The sequence below is a fragment of the Leptosomus discolor genome, chromosome 8 (genome assembly GCF_034619465.1).
Source record: "Leptosomus discolor isolate bLepDis1 chromosome 8, bLepDis1.hap2, whole genome shotgun sequence".
NCBI classification, from domain to species: domain Eukaryota; kingdom Metazoa; phylum Chordata; class Aves; order Leptosomiformes; family Leptosomidae; genus Leptosomus; species Leptosomus discolor.
In genome coordinates, this window is record NC_141398.1 from 31,247,590 (window position 1) to 31,273,357 (window position 25,768).

The 25,768-nt window shown below is 42.7% G+C and overlaps 1 protein-coding gene across 1 annotated transcript in view; it reads left to right on the forward strand.

The window, feature by feature from the left end:
* The first annotated feature begins 1,689 nt into the window (after positions 1–1,689).
* DSP (desmoplakin) overlaps positions 1,690–25,768 on the forward strand; it is a 38,841-nt gene continuing 14,762 nt past the window's right edge. Inside the window, exons 1-14 of the mRNA XM_009953406.2 lie at positions 1,690–1,883; positions 11,061–11,163; positions 12,877–13,025; positions 13,373–13,547; positions 16,238–16,366; positions 17,573–17,623; positions 18,635–18,796; positions 19,737–19,841; positions 21,088–21,183; positions 21,430–21,555; positions 22,441–22,593; positions 24,129–24,283; positions 24,658–24,784; positions 25,319–25,523. Of these exons, the coding sequence (XP_009951708.2) occupies positions 1,690–1,883; positions 11,061–11,163; positions 12,877–13,025; positions 13,373–13,547; positions 16,238–16,366; positions 17,573–17,623; positions 18,635–18,796; positions 19,737–19,841; positions 21,088–21,183; positions 21,430–21,555; positions 22,441–22,593; positions 24,129–24,283; positions 24,658–24,784; positions 25,319–25,523 (1,930 nt within the window). The remainder of the gene's footprint in view (positions 1,884–11,060; positions 11,164–12,876; positions 13,026–13,372; positions 13,548–16,237; positions 16,367–17,572; positions 17,624–18,634; positions 18,797–19,736; positions 19,842–21,087; positions 21,184–21,429; positions 21,556–22,440; positions 22,594–24,128; positions 24,284–24,657; positions 24,785–25,318; positions 25,524–25,768) is intronic.

Here is a 25,768-nt window from a genome sequence, read left to right on the forward strand (position 1 = left end):
TTCGGTATGTTTGTGTAGTTGTTATTTACCATCCTGCGGTCTATCACTTGGACTTAAAATACCAGGACAATGATTGGTGCAGGGGAGACAGAAATGGGCCTGAGAATTTATGCATGTTGTGGGCTGCTGGTGATCTCCCACAAGTTTAAAAAACTTACAGCACAAGCGCTGTTGCAGAGCATCAGATGACTGATATGGCTGGCTCCCATACTGCGCTTTGGGATGAAAGCCTTGGGATTATTTCAGAAAAGCTTGGCAGGTTATTCACGAGCGACTACTCCTTCTTAAAATCTGGCCATCTTCTCTTTGTTTCCTAACACCATGGACAAGCAGCCAGACCAGCTGAGGCAGTACCACTGAGCGGAGCTGAGAAATTGTTCCTGATCGACACTTCAGGCTGACTCAGTGGTCAATGGCTGGTAATGAAGGCACCGCTGCGCATCCTGCAGCAAACTGCCTTCACCAACACCCTGCACACAAATGTATTAAAACGATTTTGTCTCTAGGATCTGGCTTTTTTATTTTTTAAGAGCAAAGCTTAACTTTCAGAGCACCAGAAGGCAGGAATCAAGAAAAACTAAGGGAAAAAGCCAGTTTAAACACCCATTTCTGGATATCCTCTTTCTCACATAGAAACGCAGTCAGCGCATGACACAACTCAGACATTTTGTGCACTGGTGCACAAGTTTCAGGTCTGTTTCAGAAACACACTGGGCTTGGAGTATCGACAGACTTCCCAAATACGGGACCCAATGTATTTTGAAGCTGGTGAAACAAACATGACGAGCACGCCGGCCCTGTGATGCACAGGGGGAGAGGGCTGCTGCCAGCGGACCAGACCCAATCTTAATGTAATGGTGCTGATTTAACCGGTGCTGCCTCGTTCAGGTGCCGGTTGCTTTTTGGAGTGGCACAAGGGTGTCTGGCCTGGAGGGCACCCCTGCCCCAGCCACCCTCACCCCAGTGCTCCCGGCCCCCAGGTGAGCTGCCCCATGCCCCTAGGCCTCTGCCATCAGAGAGCCCAAGCCAGTGGATACGATGCAGGCCAGGGGAAAGTTTTTAATGGTCTCCAACCTCCACTGCCGGCTTAGGAGGGCAGTCTACGCACCAAGGACGGTGGAAACACCGGTGCCAGGCTGAGAGAGGCTTGGCAGTGCCCGGTCGGCCACCGGGGAGCGACACCGCCGCCGCGGGGAGGCCGGGCGCGGCGGGGCGGGGGCCGGGGCCGCGTTGAAACCTGAGGCGGCCGCCGAGGAGGCGCGGAGGACGCAGTCGAGGCGGCGGTGGCGGCTCCACGCCCAGGAGCGCCGCTTAAAACCGCCGTGGAAAGGTGTGGCTTCGCCTTTCCTCTGCCGGCGGGGAGGGGACGGGACGGGACGGGACGCGACGCGACGCGACGCGACGGGACGGGACGGGACCTCCGCTCTTACCGCCGCCAGCAGCCTGGACCGCCCGCCCGCGCACACCGCGCCCCTGCCTTCCCCTCCCCTCACCTACGGGCCGCGCTGATCCGCGGCTCTCGGCCCTTCCCCGGCGGGCTGCGAGGGAGAGGCAGCACCGCGGCGAGCCCTCCCGGGGGTGAATGCCTTTCTCCCCGTCGGGTCTGCGTCAGCGTTCCTGTCGCTTCCCACCTCGTCCCCTCTCCCCCCTCCCCCGGGCGGCGGCGGCCCCCCGCGCTCCCCCGCCGCCATGAGCATCAACGGCGGCTCCCACCCGCGGATCAACACCTTGGGCCGGATGGCGCGGGCCGACTCCGGCACCGACCTGCGCTACGAGATGAGCTCCCATGTGGTGGGGGGCGGCGGCGGCACCCACACCCACACCCACAAGACCTACTACTACCAGAAGACCTACGGGGGGGACTACGCCTCCGATGGATACGGGTAGGTGCGGGCCGGGGTCACGGGGAGCGGGCCCCGCCGGCCCCCAGCCCCGTTCCCTTGGGTCCGCCTTAGGAGAGCTGCCCTGAGCCCTTGCCGTTTGATTTCCTGGGTGTGTAAGCTTGCAAGTCCTCTCTCTGAGGAGACTAACTTCTAAAAGTCTCTTAGATGCAAGCAAAGATCTTTTGTTGTATTCCTTTTTTTAAAGTCACTTTTGGTGGGGGCTCTCTGTGCAGAGAGTAAGAGGAAAAAGCAGAATGGTAACCTCGGTGTCTCTCCTTTGCACTCTGGGGTATAAACGCATCTGTGCTGGCTGTGCTGACCCAACAGTTGTCTGCTGATAAACTCCTGCTTTGCTTGGTGATACAAAACAAGCTGTACCAAGGTAAATTGCTTTGTACCTCATACACCCAGGCTCGGCTCTCACTGTCCTCCCCAGCAGTTGGATAACTAGGGCTATAAAACGATTTTAACTAGTGGGAATTGTTTTCTTATTCATTTTTGAGTTTGTTTCTAGCTTGCGCGAGGCCTGGGAGTTTAAGGCTGTGATCTTCTATGCAGCAATCCCTGACATTTAGTGGCTGGGGAGCAAAGATGCATGACAAGCAACATCAGTCTCCTTTCCTCCCCCCTACCTTTTTAGCTTTCTACTTGCCCTGTTGCTGCGAGAGCAGTCAAGATCTTGTAGGCAGGGTGCCAGCTGTGAATCCTGGTTTGGAGAACACCTGCTTTCGTGGATGCAGCTGTACTAGCATTCTGTGCAGCTCACTTCTGGCAAAGACTTTTTGGGGCAAAGTGGTGCTCTGAGAGTATGAAAAACAAGTGCAGTGGTCATGAAGACTTCTCCATTAATCCCCTTGGCTGTGAATTCAGAGGACTGAAAAGCAGGCAGCAGCTACAGTTGCTGAAGGGAACACTGGTCTGTGATGAGGCACCTATACAAAACACTGCTGGTGATTACTCTTTTTTACATGCGGAATGGCTCTATTAAACCTATTGGTCTAATTATTGATGCCACCGACTTAGAAATTGATTCGGAAGTGCTGTCACATAATTTGTGTTAGAATTTAAGCCCTAATTTTACAGATGGTACATCATAATAGATTGCAGAAGGATGAGAATTAAACATATATAGTAAATGAACAGCAGGTGAGAACAGGCAGGCTTTATTAGATCAAGCAGATCTATAAGTGGCTGTAGAGAATTAGGATTGCCCTAGAGAGCAGAGAGCTCTGTTTAGGTGTGTTGGACCTGTTGCTAGAGGAATGATGAATAAAAGACCAAACTTGCATTCTACCTATTTTTTGTTTATTACTTTGCTGGGTTCTTAGTTTTAGTTCTTCATTTGACTTTTGGTTTGGTGTGTCCACAGGTAGGTTAGTTTTGATGAATTGCAGCTGTAATATGTCTACTTACTATTACAGTAGCATAAGAATACCTATTTATTGCTGTATAATTAGGACAATTCAGTACTTTACCTTGGGAGAGTGCACATACTGGAACTCCAAGATGCCGTTGCTGCGTTGCATTTGTGAGGATTTGGTTTGCTAGTGGTGCTCCACTGCAAATACCTTTACTGTTTACAAGAGACAGACATGAAAAATTAGTGTTAGAACATGCTGCTTCCTGGCCATTTCCAGACTTTACTCTGGTGCAACTGTGTTGGATTCACTAGAGTGACTTCCCTGTTACTCCTGACTTTCACTAGAGGAGAAATAACTTCCTTTAGTTTAGCATTCTTTGGCTTTTGTTACGTGTTTTAAACCAGTCTGTAGTTTGTTAGGTTCCTCTTTCTTTAGTATTCAGTGGTGGCCTAGCAAGAGCAGAAAGGACAGACATGATCAAGAAGTTAACAACCTTATATCAACATTCTTTAATTTACTCTTTGTAACATAATATTCATGTTTCCTTTTTGGGAAGGCATATCTGGCAAGGAGGTTGCAATGAAAGTTCCTCTTCACTTTATTGCAAGGCTTCTACATGGAACTAAACCCCCTTGTTAAACAGATCAAAATACATACATATATGTGTGTGTATGTATTTACACATAATTTTTTTATGTGAAAATATCTGACCATTCAAAATACTGTAAGTTTTTTTTGCAAAACAATATATGTGTTTGCACCCTACTGAGTGACATAGGTTTATTTTAAATCAGTGCTGATTTGAATTAAAATGTGTTCCAAAATACAAAATGAGCGTTTTGTTGCCAGTTAATGAAAAAAGGAGTTGTGCCTAATTTTGCACATGAGCTGCGTGCAGAAAATCCACTAAATCCTGTGCATGTTTGGCTTGTAGGATCAGGGCCATCATCAATGGAGTTGGTTTTAATAATTGCATTCAGCCTGACATCTTCAGTGCCAGAGTTTAGAGGCAGTTACTGAGCTTAGGAAACTGAGGCTACTTTTTGCAATAGGGAAGGTTACTGTACCATAATTTTAAATGCAGTAGGATTCAGCTTAAGCTCCAGTCTTGTAAATTTTCGGGCGTATTCTGCCAAACGAGTCTGTGCTGAGCATTACATTACTCACAGAGCAATGTAAGACGCTCCCTACCCTTAGGGCTCAGCAAGGTGCTTTTACAACATTCCCGGTTTCTTCTGGCTTGGGAACTCAGGATGAGCTTGGCCCTGAGTACAGATACTCAGCTTGATGATGAGTCACATGCTCCTCAACTGCCAATTCATCAGTCAAATATTTATCAATGTCTTTGCTATGGAGAGGTAAAATCTGATACATGCTGTGAGAGAAGGAAGAAAAAGCATAAAGTTGTGCGGTTTTGTTATTGCTGAGATTAAGGGAAAAAATAGCCTAGAATTTATAGTCACCATGTGATATGAAAATAAATTAATTTACACAATTCTGCTTAAGAGTTAATGCAACTTCTGTCCTTTTAAGAAAATAAGTTAGAAATTCACATCCCATGCCTCGATATTACCTTCAGGGACTGACAGATAAAGCAAACTTGGAGAAAATGGATTCAAAGCCCTGTTTTTGCCCTTCCCATCAGTCTCACAGGGATCTGCAGGGTCCTGGCCAAGCCGAATGGGGGTTGGGCTGGCGTGGTAATATCGGCTTCAGCCTCCTCTGCCACAGTGTTGCATGGGGGGTGGGAAAAACTGCTCAAGAACAAACAAGAATATGGGCAGACAGAGAGGGAGGAATGTATCTGAATTGCTGCTGAATACCTGCCACGCCGGCAGAGCCTGTGCTGTGCTTGAGCTGGCCGAGGAACGGATTTCATCAACAGCTGGTGACACTGCCACGCCATGAGACAAAAACCAGGTTGTACCTATCGCAACTCACCTTTTCATAGGTACGTGTGTGAGATTTCGAGCTAGATAACTACAAATGTGAAAGCCGCTGTCAGATGAGAGATTGGCTGGCATTTGGAGCGGCTGCTTTCCGGCCGAGGTGTATTTCCATGGTCCAGGCTGGACCCTGCGTTTGGCACCTCCCTCTCCCAGAGCCAGAGGTGGGAGAGGCAGTGTGTATGCAGCCCGCTGCACTGGGCAGGTATGGCCTTTAGAACGATGCCGTTGCTCCTGGCCATTAATATCAGTGGGAAAAAACGTGAAGATTTTCTGCAAATAAGTGTGGCAGGATCTCTTGTGAAACTCTACCTGCTCTGAAGGCACTTGGCCTTCAGGGGTCTTAAGATTTCACCAGCGACTTGTAAGTTTTTGTGCATTTCTAATGGTATGTGGAGCCCGGTCGTGCAAGATGCAGACTTTTCTTGACGTTTCCTGTCATCATGCCTTAGTCTATGTGTATACTTGGCAGACAGGACTAGTTTCTCGAGGTTGTGGTGTGCCAAAACATCCTAGTAAGAGCAAAGATGTATGGGAAGAACCCAGTTACGAATCTGCCAATGGTTTTTGATACTTGCGTTCTTCTTTGAGGAGGGGGAAGCTGGTTTATAGTATTTTAATTTCTGGTTATATTTTTATAGATACTGTGATTCGCCACTGTTTGCCAGTGTATGCCTGTGTGTTTTCAGGGGCACACACATGCAACTGACAGGTGGTGGTGGATAGGTGGTGGTTTAGTCCCATGGTGTGTGCATGCTGTGTGCTGGGAATGCAGATTCCAGGTCAGGTTTTTCTTCTAACTTGCCTACCCTGGGCATATCAGGTAATCCCTTGATGAATCTATTGCTTGTTCAAACAAGTTTGTGTGGATGTGGGGGGGTGGGGAAGAAAAAGAAGTGCTGCTGTTTTGCTCTCATTGTTGAGTTATGGAGTCGCTCGATACTTTGGATCTGCAAAAAGACTTTTTTTTAAAGCTTCCTTGATTTTTTGAATAAAAAAAAAATGCTTTGAATTTTTAAAAGGCTAAATGTTTTGTGGAGGAGTCGGGAAATTTAACAAGGATTATTCTGATTTGGTTTAAGTCGGATCTTTGGGCCAAGAGTGTGCCCTTTGTGCTTCAAGGAGCTGTGAAGCTGCTGGAATGCTCTGCAAAGGTGCTGGATGTGCTTCTGCGAGTCTCCTTTGACCTGCTTCTCTAGACGCTAGTTGCCCCCAGGATAACACAGCAGCCTCTTGATGTGTACTAAAAAAGGCAGAAACCAGAGCAGCCTCCACATTGCGGGCGTTTATGCTGGGGGTGTGCAGGTCTTCAGCAGCAGGAAGCAAATGAGAAAACAGAAGGTAGCTGGTTTTCTTCCTTGCCCCTTGGGTTCTGCAGTAATGACGACTTGGCTGGGCCTGTAAGGGTGCAAGCCAAGTGTTTGCAGAGGAGATATCAGTTATTCAAAACGTATCACTTAGGAAATCTTTCAGCTGCTTGAACAAGCCGGTGGCAGCAGTAGTCAGCCCTGCTGTGTTCCAGGGATGCGGGCGCATTTCTCAGTCCCGTTTATGAAAAGCAGGAATAGTTCCTGCTTTCCTGTAGAGCTGGGGGTCTTGTGAGGGTCAGCAGTACTGCTTAACAGTTAAGTGCAATCCTAGTTCAGAAACTGAGGATTCACTAGTAAGGTATCAGCTGAGTTTAGCTCAGGTGGCATATACTGCAGCAGGGAGATGAGCTACCATCCTGCCCAAATCCTGGTTTCAGTAGGGATTGGGCTGCTCTCTCATTTCTCTGGGAGACCAAGAGTGCAGTATAGCAAGGGAGCTGTGTATTCTGCCTTGACATGCAGCAAGCAGGGTGGCTCCTGTACAGAATGACAGCAATGAGAAGATGCTGTGCCTTTCCTAGGGCTCTTCTGGCAGGAGAGAGATACAGGGATACATTTTAAGATCCCAAATAAAAGTGATTCTTATGTCTTTTGAAATATTCTAATAATTTAAAAAAAGAGATGCTACACCCCTTTGTTTTCCTTTGTTGTTTTAATAGTTAATGACTATTAAAACTAAGTAATTTTAATAAAGAACTCTGCTTAATAGTATCTTTTTGAAATTCGTGAGTTGCTTTCAAAATAAGTGTCACGGTCTAAAATTTTGAGTTGTAGGGACAAATAGGGAGTTAAGGTCTGAAGCAGTCTAGGCTGTTTCACTCAGCGCTGTTCTGCAGCATTTACAACGCCAAAGCAGTACAGCAGTCAGATTATTGCAAGTGCTTATGTTTATTAGTAGGATTCCCTGTACTCTTGTGTTGCAAGTCCTGCTAAAAGACCAAGCTCCAGTTCTTTCCCTTTCTGCTGGAATCGTTGAAAATGTATGCTGTATTTACAGGAGTGCAGTAAAACATTTAGAAAATCTGTCCATATTTTCACTGTGTGGTGTGTCTACGGTGTTTGGTGCAGCAGGATACTATTCACAGATTGGAGCTTTAGATGTTGCCAGAGTTAAAATCAAATCAAATTGTGATCGTAGCAGCAGTAGTTGTTACAATGGCCAAATATTACTTTAAACTCATTCAGTTTCATGTAAACATAATCAGATGAAGCAAAAGAGACACTGACAAAATACCATCTATAGTAATCTGTTTAATCTGTGTCCTGTGAGGATTGTTGGGTTCTTACATCTTTCTGAGGAACATAAATGTGTTTTTATATATGATCTAGGTTACGTGGTTGTACTTTGAAAATCCAGCTTCATTCTTGCCTCTATGTTAGCATATTCATGGATTAGGTTTTGCCTCAATTTCTTTAGTCCAGTATTTTTTTTTTTCCTAATGCCATTTTCTTGGATATGGTTTTGCTTTGGCTGGCTGTATCCTTCTGCCTCAAGGTTGGATGTCTGCTTACTCTGCATTGGGGTTTCTGCTTTGATCTACTCCTTCCCATAAAGGCCTGTTGGCTTCAGTAAGAGGAATATTAACAGAGGGCCTTTGAAACTGCTCATGAAATACTCTCCTGTCACATGGGCGAAAAGTATTGAAGATGTGTCCATATGAGGTTGTGCTAGTGCCATCTGATATATCAATCAATATATGTTGAGGTATTGTCTTGCTAAGTATCTTTATTTTCTAAACTGAGATTGATTTATGCCCTTCTTGAATATGTTTGTGCAGCTAAAACCTCTTTGGATGTGAAGTCATTGAGTCTGTGGAGTTGGTGGAGCTATGCCATCAAACATCGGCTCATGTACTGGCATCTGCTGTCTCTGGGTATGCCCCATAACCTGGTAGCTCCGTTTGGTCGGCTGATGGATTGGAAAGCCATGAGCTTGCCCAGTGTCATCAGCTGCCTTTAACATGCCACTACCTTTTCACCTGTTATCCTAGTGTTGATCTCAGTATTTTGACTAGCAAAACAGCTAGTTGTTTAACAGCAAAACTGACATCCAAGGTGTTCAAAGCAGCATTGATGAAATATTGTGCTTTTTTTCTGGTTTCAGTTCGTATTGCTCCAGCTTCTGCCATTACTTTGGATATGTCTTTATCTACTAGATTGGAGAGCCTTAAACACTTGCTGCTTTCTTCTTGTGAAGGTTCCTGTGAACTGTAAACAAGTAACTTGTAGATCTTTATTCGAAGATCTAAATAGGGTGCACTTAAGCATCCCACTTCAAGGTATCTGTTTCTGCCTTTGAAACAGCTTTGTGCATCTATATGAAACCATCTTCAGTTTTCTAACTTTTTTATTATTTGAACAATAATTCTGGATGTGGTATTCTAACATCATTGGGATTAACACAAAATACTTGTAATTGTACTTTTTCTGTCTTTTAAAATTTTTTAGTAGTTTGATTTATTTGAAAATAACTTTTCTTCACAATTTCTTAGCATGCTAACTATGACAGCTGTCAGTTAGATCTCCTCTCAGTGTAAACTGAAGTAATGCCTTCCAGGTCAGTAATGTTACACTGAAGCTAGTGGAGATAAGCTGATTAATTACAGTACAAGTCTGGTCCCCATTGATCGTTCTTTTGGGTTTAATGAATATCTGGAATTCATAGCTGTCAGGAGACGATTGAAAAAGTGATTTAAGAAAAAAAAATGCTCTTCTGATGCTCTGAAAAGAGAAAATTGCTTGGAAGGTTCCTCTCTCTTCTTTATTGTGTTTCACTCATGAAAATAATTGTGGATATAATTAAAGTAAATTTTAGATGCAGTCAGATACTTCTAGACCCAAACACAGCAGCAATGCCTAAGGAGAAGGAATGATTTAGAAAAGGAAGCTGACTCGAAGCTTGGCACAAAATCAGACCTATATGTTATTTTTCACAATTGTTTTCTTTAAGCTGTTTCCAGGATATACAGGGGTGCATGGCACAGTAGGGCGCAGCGTTTGTGCAGCCAAAGGGTCACCGTGCAAGCCAGGAGTTGCATGTGTACAGCTTGTTTTAAGTCACCCAGTGATTCTCCAGTCCTGTCTCTGTGTCTTTGAGGGTCTGTTCCCTGGTATTGGGGGAAGCTGGTGAAAAGTTGCTCGACCTTGTTCCACTTGCTCAAGAATAGCTGACAGGAGAATGGCCGGCTGCTGGAGCACCAACTTCACACACTACAGAAGAGCTCTTAAAAATAGACCATTGAATGTTTCTCACCACTGCAGAGATTTTCTCAAGGACAGCTCTGCCAAGTTTTTTACATTGTCACAATCCCTTTTGCTAAGGATGGTCAGAGTCTGTTGAAGTCAGTGGAAAGATTTCCATTGGATCCAGATGACTTGCTTGCTCTGAGCTTGACTCTTCCATACAACACCACCAATAGTCTTTTTGATGGTGGTGTATGGAAGGTTTGGGCCGTCAGTGATTTGTAATGGGAAAGGTTACCTACTGTGAGCACAGGAGTTAGAAAACAAGGCAAGGTTTGGAAGTTTCTTAGTTTCTTACTGTCTCTTGGTAGTGGTTTGTTTTAGTTTCACTGGCAAGTGCTTTGGTTTGGGAGCTGCCTGGGCTTGCTTGGGAGCTCTGATTCCATCAGCAAGGAATGGTTCCTCACTTGAAGCACCTCACCCACATTCAACTAGCAGTGGCTCACTTTAGTGGCTGAATCCCAAATGCTGGAAGAGCAACCTTGGCGATAGGGGTGCAGTAGATTATGTGCAAGACAACAATAATGACCCTGTTATCTGTCTTGGCTTTTTCCCTCACTATTTTTTTCAGTTGTGGAGTTTTACTTGTAATCCCCAAACTCCCACTTTATTTATTTGTAAGAAAGCATGTCCTTTAACTCCAGGCCCTACATCTGTGTGTGTAGTAGCTTGTGCATCCTGCAATTCCTTCTTAAGACACTGCACTAGTTTCATGCATTTCTGCTGACAAAAGGGCCCCTCGTACGCTTGTATGGACCTGTGTGCTCATGCACTTGTGTAGCAGAAGATCCTGCTTTCCTTTTATGCTCTGACATTCAATGGCTGGTGTGATAACACATAAGACGATGTCGCACAAAGGTTATGTTCTAATGTACTTACTTTAATAAGGGTTGTGAATAATTCATTCTCACTAATACTGCCAAAGTTTTGTCTATTGAAGCTACAGATACTTGTACTGGAAGAAAAACTTTCTCATTATGGCATGCTGGTTTACACCTTCTACTCTATCCTGTGGTCAGTCCACACCTGCTGTTAAAGAATTACGAAGTGGCTCTGCCATTGTGGAATCGACATCAAAGCTTCACAGTGTAGTTATGCAGGAGGGCTAGATAAAGCATGTGTGTCTCTGTGAAGCTAAATGAGATGGATTATTCTATGTAACTTCCCTTAGCTGGTCTGAATGTGTGTTTCTCGTCCCTCTTCAAAGTGTGCGGTTACTCTGTACTTACTTCATCTTCTTCCTCTTCCCCTCCACAGTCAGAATGGGACCTGTACAGTGGCCAGACGCCAGAACACCATCCAGGAGCTTTTGCAAAACTGTTCGGATTGCCTGATGCGAGCTGAGCTCATAGTACAACCCGTGAGTGCTTTTTGTTCTTTTTATCAAAAGTGATTATGAATATTACAGGGAATGAATGCTGTGTTGTTTGGTGGACTCAAAGGCTCTGCTGCTTCACCTCCTTTCTCCCCTTTCAACTGTTTGCGTGAGGCAACTGGGAGTGGAATAGCATACCTCCTTCCTAGGTCTCCCTCTTCCATCTGCACTCAGTGTTCAGTAAAACTGATTGATATGCATCCAATTAAGAAGAGGGGGACTTCTTGATTTTTAAAAAAACCAACCCACCCTTCAAACAGATTCTACTGCATCTTATTCTTCAGTTTTAGAGGAAGACCACTGTCAGTGCAAACAGCTGTTAATAATATGATGACCACTTATACTGTCTTAATGTGTCCTGTAGAATATTGTCATCATTTTCTAGGCCATAATGAACGGAATGACCATAGGAAAAACCTTCGCTACCTTTTTTTTTTTATTTTTCCAAACGAGTCCTAAAGAAGTATTTGAAACTAGATTAAAATCTTCTTGGCTGTTTCATCCCAAGTGCCTACAGATGATCTTTGCTATATGCTCCACTGATACAAACGCATAGTGCCTGGGGGTGGGTTTCTTACTGACCTGGCAAATGTGGGATGTCCTCTGTTCCTGCTGAAGTCAGAGGAGGTGCAGGGTGGTGAGTGCATCCTGCTGTTGAGGCCACTGAGATGCAAATGCAAAACCCGTTTGCAGTTCTGGCAGCGGATGTGATTTAGCGCACATTTTGGACCCTCTGTGGACAGAAAACTCTTTCAGGAATGAACTCTGTGGTTAGCAGTTCGTTTCCCTTTCAGAGATGCAGCACGTGTGAGCATGTTTGTATAAAATTCAATGCCAGAGTAAATATTGCCTCTTGTTAAGGATTAATATTATTCTAGTGAAGTTAAAAGAAAGTGATGTTTAGTTCCAGCTTGGTGCCATAACATGCATTGCTTGCTTTGTTTTTTTCTTTTCTTTGTGAGGGACAAAGTACCGAGGTCCATCAACATGTTATTTGCAAAATCAAATCACAACTGGGTTATGTTTTGTTCAGCATGGCCATGTCAGCGTGGGATGAGATCAAAAAGCTGTGTCTTCCTGCTTGAAACACCATGACCATGCTGGTCTGCTGCACTGAGAGGGTGCATGGGGAATTTGCCTAGACTTTGGATGATAAGGTGGGATGCAAATGTGATGGGGCATGGAGCTGGTCCCAGGCAGACAGGGTGCAGACTGTTTTTGCAGGGGAGGAAAGTCTTAGAACCTCAGGAAAACTTCTTAAAAATCAGGAGCAATATCCACCAACTCCCACTAGGACAGTGTTTGCTTCTCATCCTCTAAACACAAAAGCATAAGGTCTTAAAAACTTAGCACACCCTATGAAGCCTTGCCTTCGCTGAAATAAACATCAGTCAGGATGTGCTGTTCTTTATGGAAAGGTTTGGTCGATGTTTTAATAATTTTCTTTCATATTTTATTTGTAATAAGGACTTTCCAATGACTGTGGTTCCTCTGTTAATTGGCCTTCTGCCAGTTAAAACTGGCAGTTGGAGATATAGCAGTTGAAATCTATTGTGCTTCTTAAAAGTAATCAGTCCTCATAACATCTTTTTTAAAACAATCGAGCTGGAGCTTAGATGATGAATATTTAATCTGCCATCTCTTTCCTTTTTTTTTTTTTTTTTTTTTCATTTTGTTTTGTTTGTTTGCTTGTTTTAGGAATTGAAATATGGGGATGGTGTCCAAATTAGAGGGAACAGAGATCTGGAAGAGTGTTTTGCACAGGCAAATGACCAAATGGATATCCTGGATGGGCTGATCAGAGAGATGCGGCAGATGGGCCAGCCCTGTGAGATGTATCAGAAAAGGTATTGGCAGGGAAGGGTTGGAGGAGGGGATGTGGATAATAAAAGTTTGTGGTATCTCAAGTGTTCAACTTCCCTGGTGTTGCAGGATGTGACAGAAATCAATAAGGCGGAACTAAATCTGTTTGGGGCATGCTGACATGGAGAAGGGCCTTGCAGTAATATGTTTCTTACAGAATTTCACATCTTGGTTGTCCTCGTGAAATTTTAGTCAGTGTGTTTATTCCACAGCCTGCGCTTTCAGCAATTTGTTTTCAGTACTCGTGGTCCAGCAGGAGATATGGATTGTGTTGTTTTCTTGTTTTCTGGGTGTTTATCTCATAGACACTAAGTAGTTCCTTCCCTTTCAGGCTGCTTCAACTTCAAGAGCAAATGCGTGCCCTGTACAAAGCCATCAGTGTTCCCCGCGCCAGAAGGGCCAGCTCCAAAGGAGGTGGTTGCTACTCCTCTCAGAGTGGCTCAGGCTGGGATGAGTACACAAAACGTGTCACAAGTGAATGTTTAAACTGGATGAGGCAGCAGAAGGTAAATCTGTGCAAAACACAGAGACAATGCTAAGACCTGGTGTTGTTTTGTTGTTTCTGAATGTCACCTCACATGTAGTAATGTTTTGGGTGCCAGCAGAAAAAAGACGCATGGCTTGTATATTATTCCAAGTTCCTCCTTTTTTTTTTTTTTTTTTTTTTTTTTTTTTGGTGGTACTGTACAAACAGTGAGTTTCCACTGAAATATGAACATGGATTTGGGATGATCTTCTCTTGCAGAGGAAAAAGTGTGGAAGTTAGATTTGAAAGCTAAATGAGACACAGCTGTTAACAAAAGGCACTGGCACGTTTGTGTTGGAGATTATTATGCTCGATACTTCCTTCTGTCCTTCCACAGATTTCCTCTATGATTCATATTTATTTTAACCCTTTACACAGATCACACCAGCTTCACAGATTTAACCATTGTCCAGTATTTTACAGTTCTTCTCCCCCTCTAATCTATGCTTATCACAGTGGGAACCAGAAAGTAGAGCTGATTGCCACAGGACTAGGCTTTCAGAAGTTACTGCTGAAATACACATGAAAATGCTGAAGTTGTTAGCTGTTGCATTCCCAGAATAAATTTGCCTATGCACAGCTGTTGATGGTGTAACCTGGAGTAGAAAACACATGCTAAGAGCCTGTGGTCTGGTTTTGTGCTGCTGAAGTGAAAGTTGTTTGTGGTTGAACAGACAATTCTGAGAGACAGGTAGGGAGGATGGAACAAGGTGGCTGAAGCTATACTTTGCAGACTCCTTGTAAATTGAAATTGCATTATTTTTATCTGTCTTTATTAGGTTGTTGCTTAGTGATCCTGTCATTGTTATCTGCATATGGTGTTTGCTAGGTGGCTGCTATGCAAACCAGATGAGGAGGGGAGAGCTCTGTACAGTTCCGATACTTTTATGTGAGTGCTAGTCATAGCCTAGTCTTTCAGTGCCCTCCCATAGCGTTTTAGAAGAAGGGGAAGTGGCGATACACTCCTTGAGTGGTAACGTGTATAAGCATTGTGCCCAGACAGCAGCAGCAGATATGATTGCTCTGCGCACACTGTAGGAGAGTAGGCTAATTGTCAGACCTGCCATGCTTTGAACAGTGATGTTGGACAGACACTGGGCATGCTTCCAGCGGTGAAAGATGGTGAACATGCTGCACCTCCCAAAAATGCCACGTGACACCCTGCTTAGACACCCCTTGCTAAGCACGGGGAGCTTGCTCAAGTGCTTTATAGCTGTGTTCCCACACAAAACCTCCTGTGAAAGAAGAAGGCTCTCTTTCTCTCCCTTTTTCAGTCCCTAAGCCAAAGCTGATGTGGGGCCAGTAAGCACTTAGCTGTTGGACTTTTGAGGGTTGTTTTGTTTTGGTTTGTTTTTTTTTTGAAAATTTATTTTGAACTTTCAAACATGCCTCTTCTTTCCATTGTGTCTTGCTGTGTCCCATTACCTGCTCACATTGGGACTAGGATAATGTTTCCCCTAGTAACGTGGTGAGATGTGGGAAAAAGGGCTGAGCAGCTGTGGTTTTCTGCTGGTGTTTTTCAGTTTTCTACCTGGATGGTTTGTGGACAGGAGAATCAGGTGGTAGGAGAGTCAGTCAAATTTCCAGTGCAGAATTAGGGAAAGTGCAGTGAAATCCAGACAGCCTTTGTTCGTGGCCTGGCAGCCAGCCAGGACTGCTGCTGTTGCTACAGTCTCTTTAGACTGTTTAAGTATAATGACAAGGGTCAAAGTCCTGTAACTTTTAGATGGCTGAATGCAAAATGGTTTTGTTTCTTGGATTGTTTTCAGCACTGCCTTTGAACCCTTGCATTTGAGTGTGGTTCGGGCTTTATTGTCATCTGTTGACTCATAGAGATTTGGCTCCAGGTTGGTAATTACCAAATTCAGTCCCAACCCAAGATTAAGGTACATATTTCTTTACTGTGTGCGTGCGCAGACAGGCATTCAGAGGAGGAGTGTGTCTTTACAGCATAAAAGATGATTTCAAGTTTGAGAAACTGAATTGTGAATTCAGTGGCTTTTAATATTTGAAAATAATGAAACGAAGAACTGCAGTCAGTTCTTCGTTTGGTAATTATCCAGGTGTATTACTGTTTTTCAGAGGCTGTTACTAGAGATTTTCACTTCTCATCCTACTGTAAATGTTGCCAAAATGGAAGACAAATAGCATGTTCTAGAATCATTTCAGTTTGTCTTCTGTTTTTTTCATTTAATTTGACTGTATTTAACTAAAGTTGTTGGAGTTTATACAAACGTAATTAAAATGCAGATGTAGTGTACTGGGCTATAGAACTTGACTCTGGGTATTTTCACATGAATTGCATGAATAGCATTGTTTGATAAAGTCATAATTTGTTTTCAGAGTGATAAGAATGTAACTATACTGTAGAACATAAGAGAACAGTTTGGTCCAAAGAAAACATGAAAATACACTACTGAGTGTGCTTCATCGAGTCTAATTTTAAGCAACTTAAATATTTTCCCTGCTTTGTTTCTTCTGCTTTGGGAGCCTGACACACACTTGAAGTGATGACAGTTTTAAGAAATTGTAACCCCCTATTCTGAACTTCCCTTTGTTCAGTTTTGCTTTCTACTGCATAGTCATGCTTCCTTCAGTTCAATTCCTTTATGCTCCGATTTAGATAATAATGTTGGATACTAAAGTACAAATACTGCCTCTTTCTCCTAGGCTGAAATGGAGCTAGTGAAATGGGGGTTTGATGCAGCATCCATTGAGCAACAAATTGGTGACCATAGGAGAACTCACAATGCCATTGGAGACTATCGCTGGCACCTGGACAAAGTCAAAACAGATCTGGTAATTACTGTCTTCCCTTACGAGTTGCTTAGTCTTATATCATTGGCTCACCAGTGTTCCACTACAAAAAAGAATGTTGAATAGCTCAGCTTCTCTTCAGAAAGCACGGGTGTCATGGTAGCAAACAGTTTCAACCCTAATATTTTTTATTTCATGATTAATTTGTGTTCCACTTCATTCCTCAGAATTTTAAAATTAAAATTTAGTAGCTATTTACCATTTTGTTGTTTTGTACCAAGGCTGGCAAGTAAATATTGCAACATTTTTTGTGAGAAGAATGGCTAAGAATGATTATTCTCACTTTCTGTCTAGATACCTTAAAACGAGAAGGTGAAAGGATAAGGTGGGTGCTTAGACACAGCCTTGAGTAATGAGGGAATTTCTGTGAAAAATGCCCAAATTCTGGGCTAAGCTTGGAACTTTTCTTAGGTTTTTTTTTTGTTGTTTTTGTTTTTTTTTTTTTTCCTCTTTTGCCCCTCCGAGGCTTCTGTTCCCCTCTGGGTTTTGTTACTGGAGTAAAGAAGTCACTGAAAATGCAACGGTTAACTTCCTCTCGTAGCAGCCCAGCAGCTAGTTTTAGGAGAGAGGAGGCTTGCTTCATTCCTGTTGGTTTTTTCTGTTAATTGCTCACGTGGACAGGAGGAGAGTGAGTTGGATCTAAAGAAAATGCACTGTGTTCTGGAGCTCTGATCTCTCAGCCAAGCTGAAGAGTGGAAGAGTTGTTACTCCCTTTTCCCTTCCCCTTCAAATAGAAAAGGTAATAGTCTGGCCCTATGGAATACCTGTTCCAAGGTTGTGCTGGTTCGCAGTCATAGACATGGGAATAAAAATTGGAGCCTCCTGCTCACATTGTAGTTTGTACTACTTCATAATCTCCAAAGCTAGCTCTAGGACTAGCTGATTCCCCACAGCTGTCTAGGAGTACAGAGCATCCAGTTTTGGGAGCCGTTTTGGTATTACAGGGGTTGTGTGGAACCTTGCTTTTCTGTACTATGCACCTCTGAGGGAAGTAAGTTTGTCCAGGCCTTGGTTTTATACTTCTTGTGGTCCTCCAATGGTGCAGATCTGCTGCTCACCTATGTCTCTTGCAGGCATTTGCAGGTCACCACCCGTAGTTATAACATTATGATACTGACTGTAAAGGAAATACCAGCAAATAGGCAACTTGTCAAAGGCTCACTAAATATTTCTGCTTTTCTGTTTCAGCGGGAGAAGGCTGCAGTTCATCAGCTGGAGGAAGAATATGAAGGACTGCTGGTGAGCATGACATGTTCATTTCTGATACCCTCTATGATGAATGCTCTTTTTGCTTTATTAACACCGATGGATAGTCAAGGGATACTTCAGGTTTCCACAGAGTGACAGATGCATATTTAAATAATTCTAATCAGCAGTAAACTGACAGTGCTTTGGAGCTTCTATAAGGTTCAGTTTGAGTCATGAACTTGAGATTAATTCATTATCTGGTGTGTTATTGACACAAGGAAGTTATTGACACTTCCCTCACAAGGAAGTTTCTAGTTCGCACCTGATGAAGTGAGTTGGTCACTAAGCGAGTGAGAGTAGAAATCTACCTCCTTAATGGGAGTAAATGTAGCAATGAAGTTAGTCTATATACGAAGCTTACAAAGTTATTCAAAAGTGGGATTAGAACTAAATTCTGTGTAGCGCTGTGCATCTTCCCTGCTTTGGATCTTCATGTAAAATACAGTGAGAATCTTGTGCAAATGGTAGGTTTAACCCTTGGGATCGGAAGTTAATTCCCGTACACATTCCAAGCAATAGAATGTGTGTTATGACATGAGGACAGAGATGGAATCTTTTCATGAAGTGTCATCTGTGCAAAAGGTGCTACTACAACATCAAGGATGTATGAGCAGCAAATGCAAGTAAAAATGATGTGAAATGTTTGACATTTCTTGCATTTTTCTTCCATACCTTTTTGCTTGCCTGCCTACATGTCTGCTACATTTGGGTTTGAAATGACTTTCAGAAGCTGGTGACTTCAGATTCCCATTGTTCTATAAATCCAGACAAGTTGTCCACTGTCTATTGCCAGCAGGTTTCACAGCTCTATAAACCCAGGCACAATATCTGCTGTCCATTGCCAACAGGTTTTATAGATGTGTTGTTTTAGTTTGTTGTTTTTTTTTTTTTTTTTAAAAAAAAAAAAGGACATGCTGTGCTCTTGGCCTGTTGACTTTCACTTCTCCACCCAGCACAGGCATTTCTGTGTTTATGGCTTCTCATTTCTGGAATTCCTTGCAGAAATACTCCTTTGAGAGAATGGATCAGCTCCGTCAATTCCAGAACCTCATCCAAGCCACCAGCAGAGAGATCATGTGGATCAATGACTGTGAAGAAGAGGAGCTTCTCTACGACTGGAGTGATAGGAACACTGACATCTCCAGGAAGCAGGAGGCCTTCTCTGTAAGACAGCTTAACCTCCCCGTGCTTTCCATGGGCCCTTTTGGGATAGGGAGGGAGGAACAGCCTGGCTCAGGGGGACTGGTCACAGGATGGACGTTTCTTCACTCTTTCAAAGTTCCTGGAGATTTCTACCAACACTTTTGGACTAAGTATTGTGTGACAACCTTTTGAGTCAAGATCGGACATCTATTGGAAGATTGTGCTCCCACTCAACAGATTGTCATAGTTTCTTTTGACCTTGGAAGCTGGCCTTATCAGTACAGTCTGCTGTGGACTAATAATCACATATAGCTTGTGCACACAGTCATTATGTTGGCATGCTAAACTAAGGGACTTGAATCCAGCAGTTTAGTTCTCCCTGTTAGGACTATAGAGGGGGTAGGAGGTCCCTGTCTTTGGCCCTGATTTTCTGTTGCCAGGAAGTAGAGTTATACCAGAGGCAACTGCTCTCTTCCTCTGACAGTTTTGCCAGCAGCACGTTGAGCGCACGGTCAGAGGTAGTTTGCGCTTCTCCTTGTCTTCTGTGGGTACGTAGGGAAACAGAACGCATGTGTTTCTTTAACCAATATTGGTGCTGATCACCAAATGGAAAAAGGAATGAAAGTTCACACTATTAAAGAGGTACTTTTTTGGGTTTTTTGGTTCAGTTGTTTTGGGTGTTGCAACACGCAGTCTTTTCTGCTTCCATCATTCCTAGAAAAGGAAGAACTTTGGGTGCTTTGCTTTGTGAAGTGGCAAGCCTAGAGACTAGAACTGAGATGATTGTACCTTCTTTGACTCCACTGTCTTCATAATTCACTTCACCACACTGAATAGAATTACTGTGTAATGTTAGCAGGGATAATTTTACATTATCACAACTATCTGGAAAATTTTAAGAAAATCATCCTGTGTACCATACATTTGGGGGCTTGTTTAATGCTGTGTTTTGGTTGTTTAGAAACGCATGAGTGAGCTGGAGCTTAAAGAAAAAGAACTTAACAAGCTAAAGCAAGAAAGTGACCAGCTAGTGCTCAACCAGCACCCTGCTTCAGACAAAATCGAGGTGAGTTAGACTTTGTGTGATTTCACTTACTCCTTTAGTTGCTACATGGAAAAAGTTCTCAGTGAAAGTCCACAAATGAAATGCTGCATTTGGACCAGAGAAGGGTTTGTCTGCCAAAAATCATGTCCTTTTTTTATCCAGCTGCATTTTTTATCCAGCTGCCTGAGCTACTGTAATCAATGATACTACCTCCCTCTACAAACGTAGCTGCAACAACTGCAGGCCTCTTGAGAGCTCTCATTGCTATCAAATTTGATGATAGATTCATGTAAAAATTAATATGAGGCTTAGGCAGTTGTCTTGAGTGTGTTGAAATTGTTGTATCTCATTTGAGTTGACTACAGTGCGGTGGAATTTATGGCAGGAAGGCATGTTGTTGTTCTGCTATCTTAGTATGCATGCTTTGAAGAAAGCCACACCCTTTGTTGAGGGTTTATATTGAATCCAGGTACAAGTACTTTCTGCAACTGAAATAGTGCATTTCTACAGCTTAGCCAAGACTTTTTTGCTTTCACAGCTTGGTGTACATTTACCTTTCAATTACAAAGGCTGCAACAATTTGGAAATTCTCGTTTTTTTAGGAAATGCTGTAGTTGTTACAGTTTTGACGGTGCATATGAACGCTGAAACGGAAAGAAGCTAATGGAACCGGAGGGGTGGGAAGTCCTTTCTGCTTTACAGTGTATTTACTTTGTTAACTATTACCATGTTGCGTAAAATCACCATTGATATTTCTTCTGTGGTCAGTCTCTGCCTTAAAGGAACGAAGGAAAGATCCTTGGAAGCTCCAGCAGTGAAGTAAAAGTTTTGTGTGTAATTTCTTAAAGAATATACATGATGACTACTTGAGAAGTTTGAATTTAAAAATAGCCATCACAAAAAATCACATTTGACAGTGTTCGTTGGAAGAAGGAGAACATGAAAATTTGCAATTGAAGTATTTTATTTGCACTACTGTTTGTGCATTTCATCCCTTTTTGTTCATGCACTTCAGGCTTTATGCTGATTAAACAAAATTAAAGTCATGAACAAATTTCTCTCTGCATTCCACAAGCAGGTATTTAACTCATTTCAGTTAGATAGATGCTTAGAAGTTGGGGAACTATGTGCATGAATCTTTTTTTTTTTTTTTTTAGCAGATTTTTCACTTGCATTTATGTAGAGCATAAAGAGTTTTGCTTGAGTCTAGGTATGGGAGAGAGATCAGTGTGGTGGTTTGAGTTTTGTATGTTACTGTTTTTGTTAGGCCTACATGGATACGTTACAAACTCAGTGGAGCTGGATTCTTCAGATCACCAAATGCATAGATGTTCATCTGAAAGAGAATGCGGCTTACTTTCAAGTGAGTAGTGATGTGGAGAATTCACACTACTTTTGTTGAAAGTGTGAATCCCATCACAGATATTTTTTTCTGTGCCAAGATCTTTCTAAACCCGTGCACAACTGTGCATAACACATTGTTACTGTGTTGTCAATGCTGCCATTCTGCCAGCTGTGAACGGGCATTTCTCATGAAAGGAATCCATTGATTTTTAGCAGACGTTTTCAAGAGCTGTGCTCAACTGAAATCACAACTTTTCTTGTGTAGTTCTTTGAAGAGGCCCAAGCCACAGAATGCTACCTGAAAAACTTACAAGACTCCATCAGAAAGAAGTTCATCTGTGATAAGAGCATGTCACTGCAGTCTTTGCTGGAGCAGATCAAAGAGCTGGAGGTACTGTCACACCCACCTGACAGGTTATGTTCTGCTTTTCTTGGAAATTAGTTGCCCTCTTCAGATACTAAACATGAACCCAGGTGTACTGCAGTGTTATATACGGTACTATATGAACTTGGAACCATAATGGTATATTCTTGCCCATTTCTTAGGAAAGCCTACAAACAGATCAGTGTTATTTTGATTTGTGTGATACTGTTTGGGAGCTCCTGATTTCTTTTTAAATCTGGAATGGGCGCAACAAATGCTCAAGTTTCTGACATGCTGACAAATTGAAAAAAGGAAAGACTTTCATAGGTTTTCATAGGAATAGATTTTGCCTCAAAGGATAAGTGCATTTAATAAATGATTCATCATGTCACTATATCACTGTAGGCTCTTTGGAAGGACTTAACTCAGCTTTTCTAGCTAACTATGTGCTCATCATGGATTAGGTACTACAATTCCAAATTGAATATACTGGAGAAAAAATGGTTAGTGATGTAAAAGGGCAATTGATGAAGTCGGGTTTGAGAGTGTAGTTACTACTTTTTTTTTTTTGGTTAGCATTCACGTTATAAGTTTCTTTCAATTTATTGCTGTGTTTCTTACATATCACTTTAACCACACTGCAGATCTGTATGAAAGGCCTGCTTTGCAAAGTTTGCAGCTTGCCAGAGCTGCAAAGATACTTAGCTTGATGTTCCTCTTCTCTTATCTTTTTTTTTTTTTTTTAAAAAAAACCTGCAGTTTTACACTATAGGCCAAAGACTCATCTCACTGGAGCTAAAGGAAGTTTTGCCTATCATGAGCTCCAGATGTATCCCTCTCTTAATAAAACAGTGGGAACTAGGCATGGTTTGTTTTTAGAATTAATCTTTAACATACAATTAATCTTTGCAGAATGAACGAGAGAGGATTCTTGAATATAAGAGGCAAGTGCAGAGTTTGGTGAATAAATCCAAGAAGATTGTGCAGCTGAAGCCACGTAACCCAGACTACCGGAGTAACAAGCCCATTATCCTCAAGGCTCTGTGTGACTACAAACAGGATCTGGTATTGCATCTCTTTTTGGCTGAGAATAAACATCATATAAACTAGAACATGGCAAATGATTTAGTAAACAAACTGTTGAGCTGATAGGTATAAACCTCCTTTGTCTGCTATTGGTCAGCATTTCGATTTCTTCGACAAAAAAGCTTTGACTTTCTTGCAATTATGAATAAACAAGCTAGGTTTTGGGTGGTTAATAAGTCTAGTCAAAATTATTATTATTAGTCCACTAAATAGCATAATACTCATAGTTAAAATTAGCACAGAAAAGTCTCATTGATAATAGGGTTAAAATTATACAGATGCTTCCCAGCATCTTACTTCTTTTTTTTGAGGTTGCTCACCTTTCCAGTGTCCCTCTAGGTCCTTAGGTCAACACTTCATCTAACAAAGGGTGAGGAAGGTACAGTGAGTCATCGATATCCCCAGATTTTTGCTGGACAGAGGAGGAAATTGGTGGTGGTGATTTTTCTTCCTCCTCAGTACTGGGGCTGTTTGCGTTTGTTTCTATATTTTTTTCCTAACAGTAGGCTTAGATGTGTTTTCTGCTTATGTGCTCTTTCTCTTCACTGTTTCCTAATTACCCAGTTTTTCTGTTCTGTTATTTGTAAAACTTTGTACTTGATTCACTAGGTTGCACTCCTGTAGTGAGCAGTAATTGACCTCTGTGATTTGTGTTTACAGTCTGGGATTTCTGCTGTCCACTCTGTGTGTGTGCTCTTCCATACCACATTTTAATCCAGAGACACAGAAGTTCAGCGCACACAGAGTAACTACTTGTTAATATAAGCAAAACTAAATAGATTTAGGCAATGGTTACCTGACTGCTTGGCAGTTGCTTTTACTTTAAGCAAGATAAATTCTGCTCAGGTGAAGGTAAGCCTAGACAAGTCTGGAACCCCTGCGTGCTCAGATCAATGCAAAGCCTGTGGCCTTTAACTAGTTATGTCAAAAATTGTATTTGCTGGCTGTAGAGCTGTGATGCAGGTAGAGTCCCATCAAGATAAATGATAGGAGGAGTCTCCCCCTCTTGGATATGAGTGGGTTGTAACCTGCACCATGGCCACACTCGTGACCGCACCGGGTCAGGATTTCTGGCAGTTTGGGCTGGTGGACCTAGCTCTGCTGCACTCTGTCCCAGTCCCTTCACAAATATGGATGCAGCACTAAGCATCCTTTTGTCTCCAGCTCACTGATTTACAGCCATACATGGTTGCATAGCTTTCTGTGGCCATGTGTCCACATTCAGTCTTTGATGTTTGTCATGGCAAGCCCCAAGTCTGATTGTCAACTGCAGTGGCAACTGCTCAGCGTGTTCTGTGGCTTCCACGTGGTTATCCTGAAACCAGATTCTGTGAGAAGGAGTTGATCTGTACTGATCTCCTGCCCCAGTATGAAGCTAAGATGAACACCCAGACCTGGCAGCTGGGAAGCACTCATACTTTTGTGATCTGGATGCATCTTCTTTGTCTGGCTCTCCTAGAAACTCCATCTTACTTAACTAAAGAAAAAAAAATGTTGTTCTGCATTCCTTGCAGAAAACGGTGCGCAAAGGAGATGAATGTATCCTGAAGGACAACAATGAGCGCAGCAAGTGGCTGGTGACTGGCCCTGGAGGAGTGGATATGCTGGTGCCATCTGTTAGTCTTATCATCCCACCCCCCAATCCGTTAGCAGTGGATCTTGCTACCAAGTGAGTTGTTGCCTGGGTTTGGACACCTACCACTGGGAGTAGATAGAATAGTTCGCTCAAAATAGCAATCAATCACAAAAGCTGGTCTATAAGGGTGGGGGAATTAAGGACTAGACCCTTGAGCTGAGGAAATTCACTTCAGTGAAGCTTACTGGGATCTAGGTTTGGATCTAAAAATATTTAAAACTTAACTTTTACAAGGTTTTTCTCATCTCTAATAATGAAAGTAATGGATAAATTAATTTCCAAGATTTTTTCAAGTAGAGAACAAGCCTTAACACGCTCCACATCTGGTGGATGTTTCTTGGGAAGTTTTGTAGTTATGCTATATGGACAGATGCATTTTGACCATGGAATTTCTTATCTCGTCTCAGAATTGAGCAGTACTATGAAGCTATTTTAGCTTTGTGGAACCAGCTATATATCAACATGAAGAGCCTGGTGTCTTGGCATTATTGCATGATCGACATTGAGAAAATCAGAGCGATGACTATTGCCAAGGTAAGACTCCAGCTGGCCTTACTTGTAGGCCAGGGACATCCATGACCTGACCTCTGCTGTTCCAAACAGTGCTTGCTGTGTCCTGCACAGATTGTGTGTTTTGCAAAACCGTGGGTCTCCCTTTTGCTGGGTTGCACAAACAGTTATATATGGAAGTTGTTGTTTTATTAAAGGAGAAGCAAAATGCTTTCCCATTCAAGCATGATATGGATAAACAGGAAGATTAGCTAAGTGGATTTATTACGTACCTTCTGTACTTGTTCCTACTATGCAAGGGCAAGGATAGACAGAGTAAGAGGTAGAAGTTCAAACTATTCTTAAGTTATGAAATTATTATAACAAGAATAGATGAGCTCAAAGTGCATTTTTAGCACCATACTTTTAGAAACAGCCCGGGTAGGTTTTATTCTAAAATGTGATTCCTTTGGCTTTTTTATGTAGGTGTAGTGTATTAGTTTGTTTCTTAATGATTAACTAGTCACAAACCTTCCCCAATTGCTTCTTTTGTCAAAATTGTCTTCTTCCTCATTTTAGCTGAAAACAATGCGTAAGGAAGATTACCAAAAAATAATAACTGACCTGGAGATCCATTACCAAGAATTCCTCAGGAACAGCCAAGGCTCAGAGATGTTTGGTGATGAAGACAAACGAAAGATCCAGACTCAGTTCACAGATGCTCAGAAGCACTACCAAACCTTGATTATACAACTGCCCAATCAACCACGGCAGCCACAAATAGGTTTGTAGTCCTCCTGGTTTTTGTAGGGATCGGACTGCTTGGGTTTCTTTATTCGGGGGTGGCGGAGGGTGGTGCTGCATTCTTTTTATGTGAAAATGTTCTCATAAACATGTGAATGGAAATATGTTCAAGAATTGTACTGCTGCCTCCCAACGTAACAAAACTGGTTATGCACAGGGAAGAGTATGTTTTCTTTCTTCCTTCCTTTCATGTGAATCTGGAAATAGTGCGCCGAAGTTCGTGGA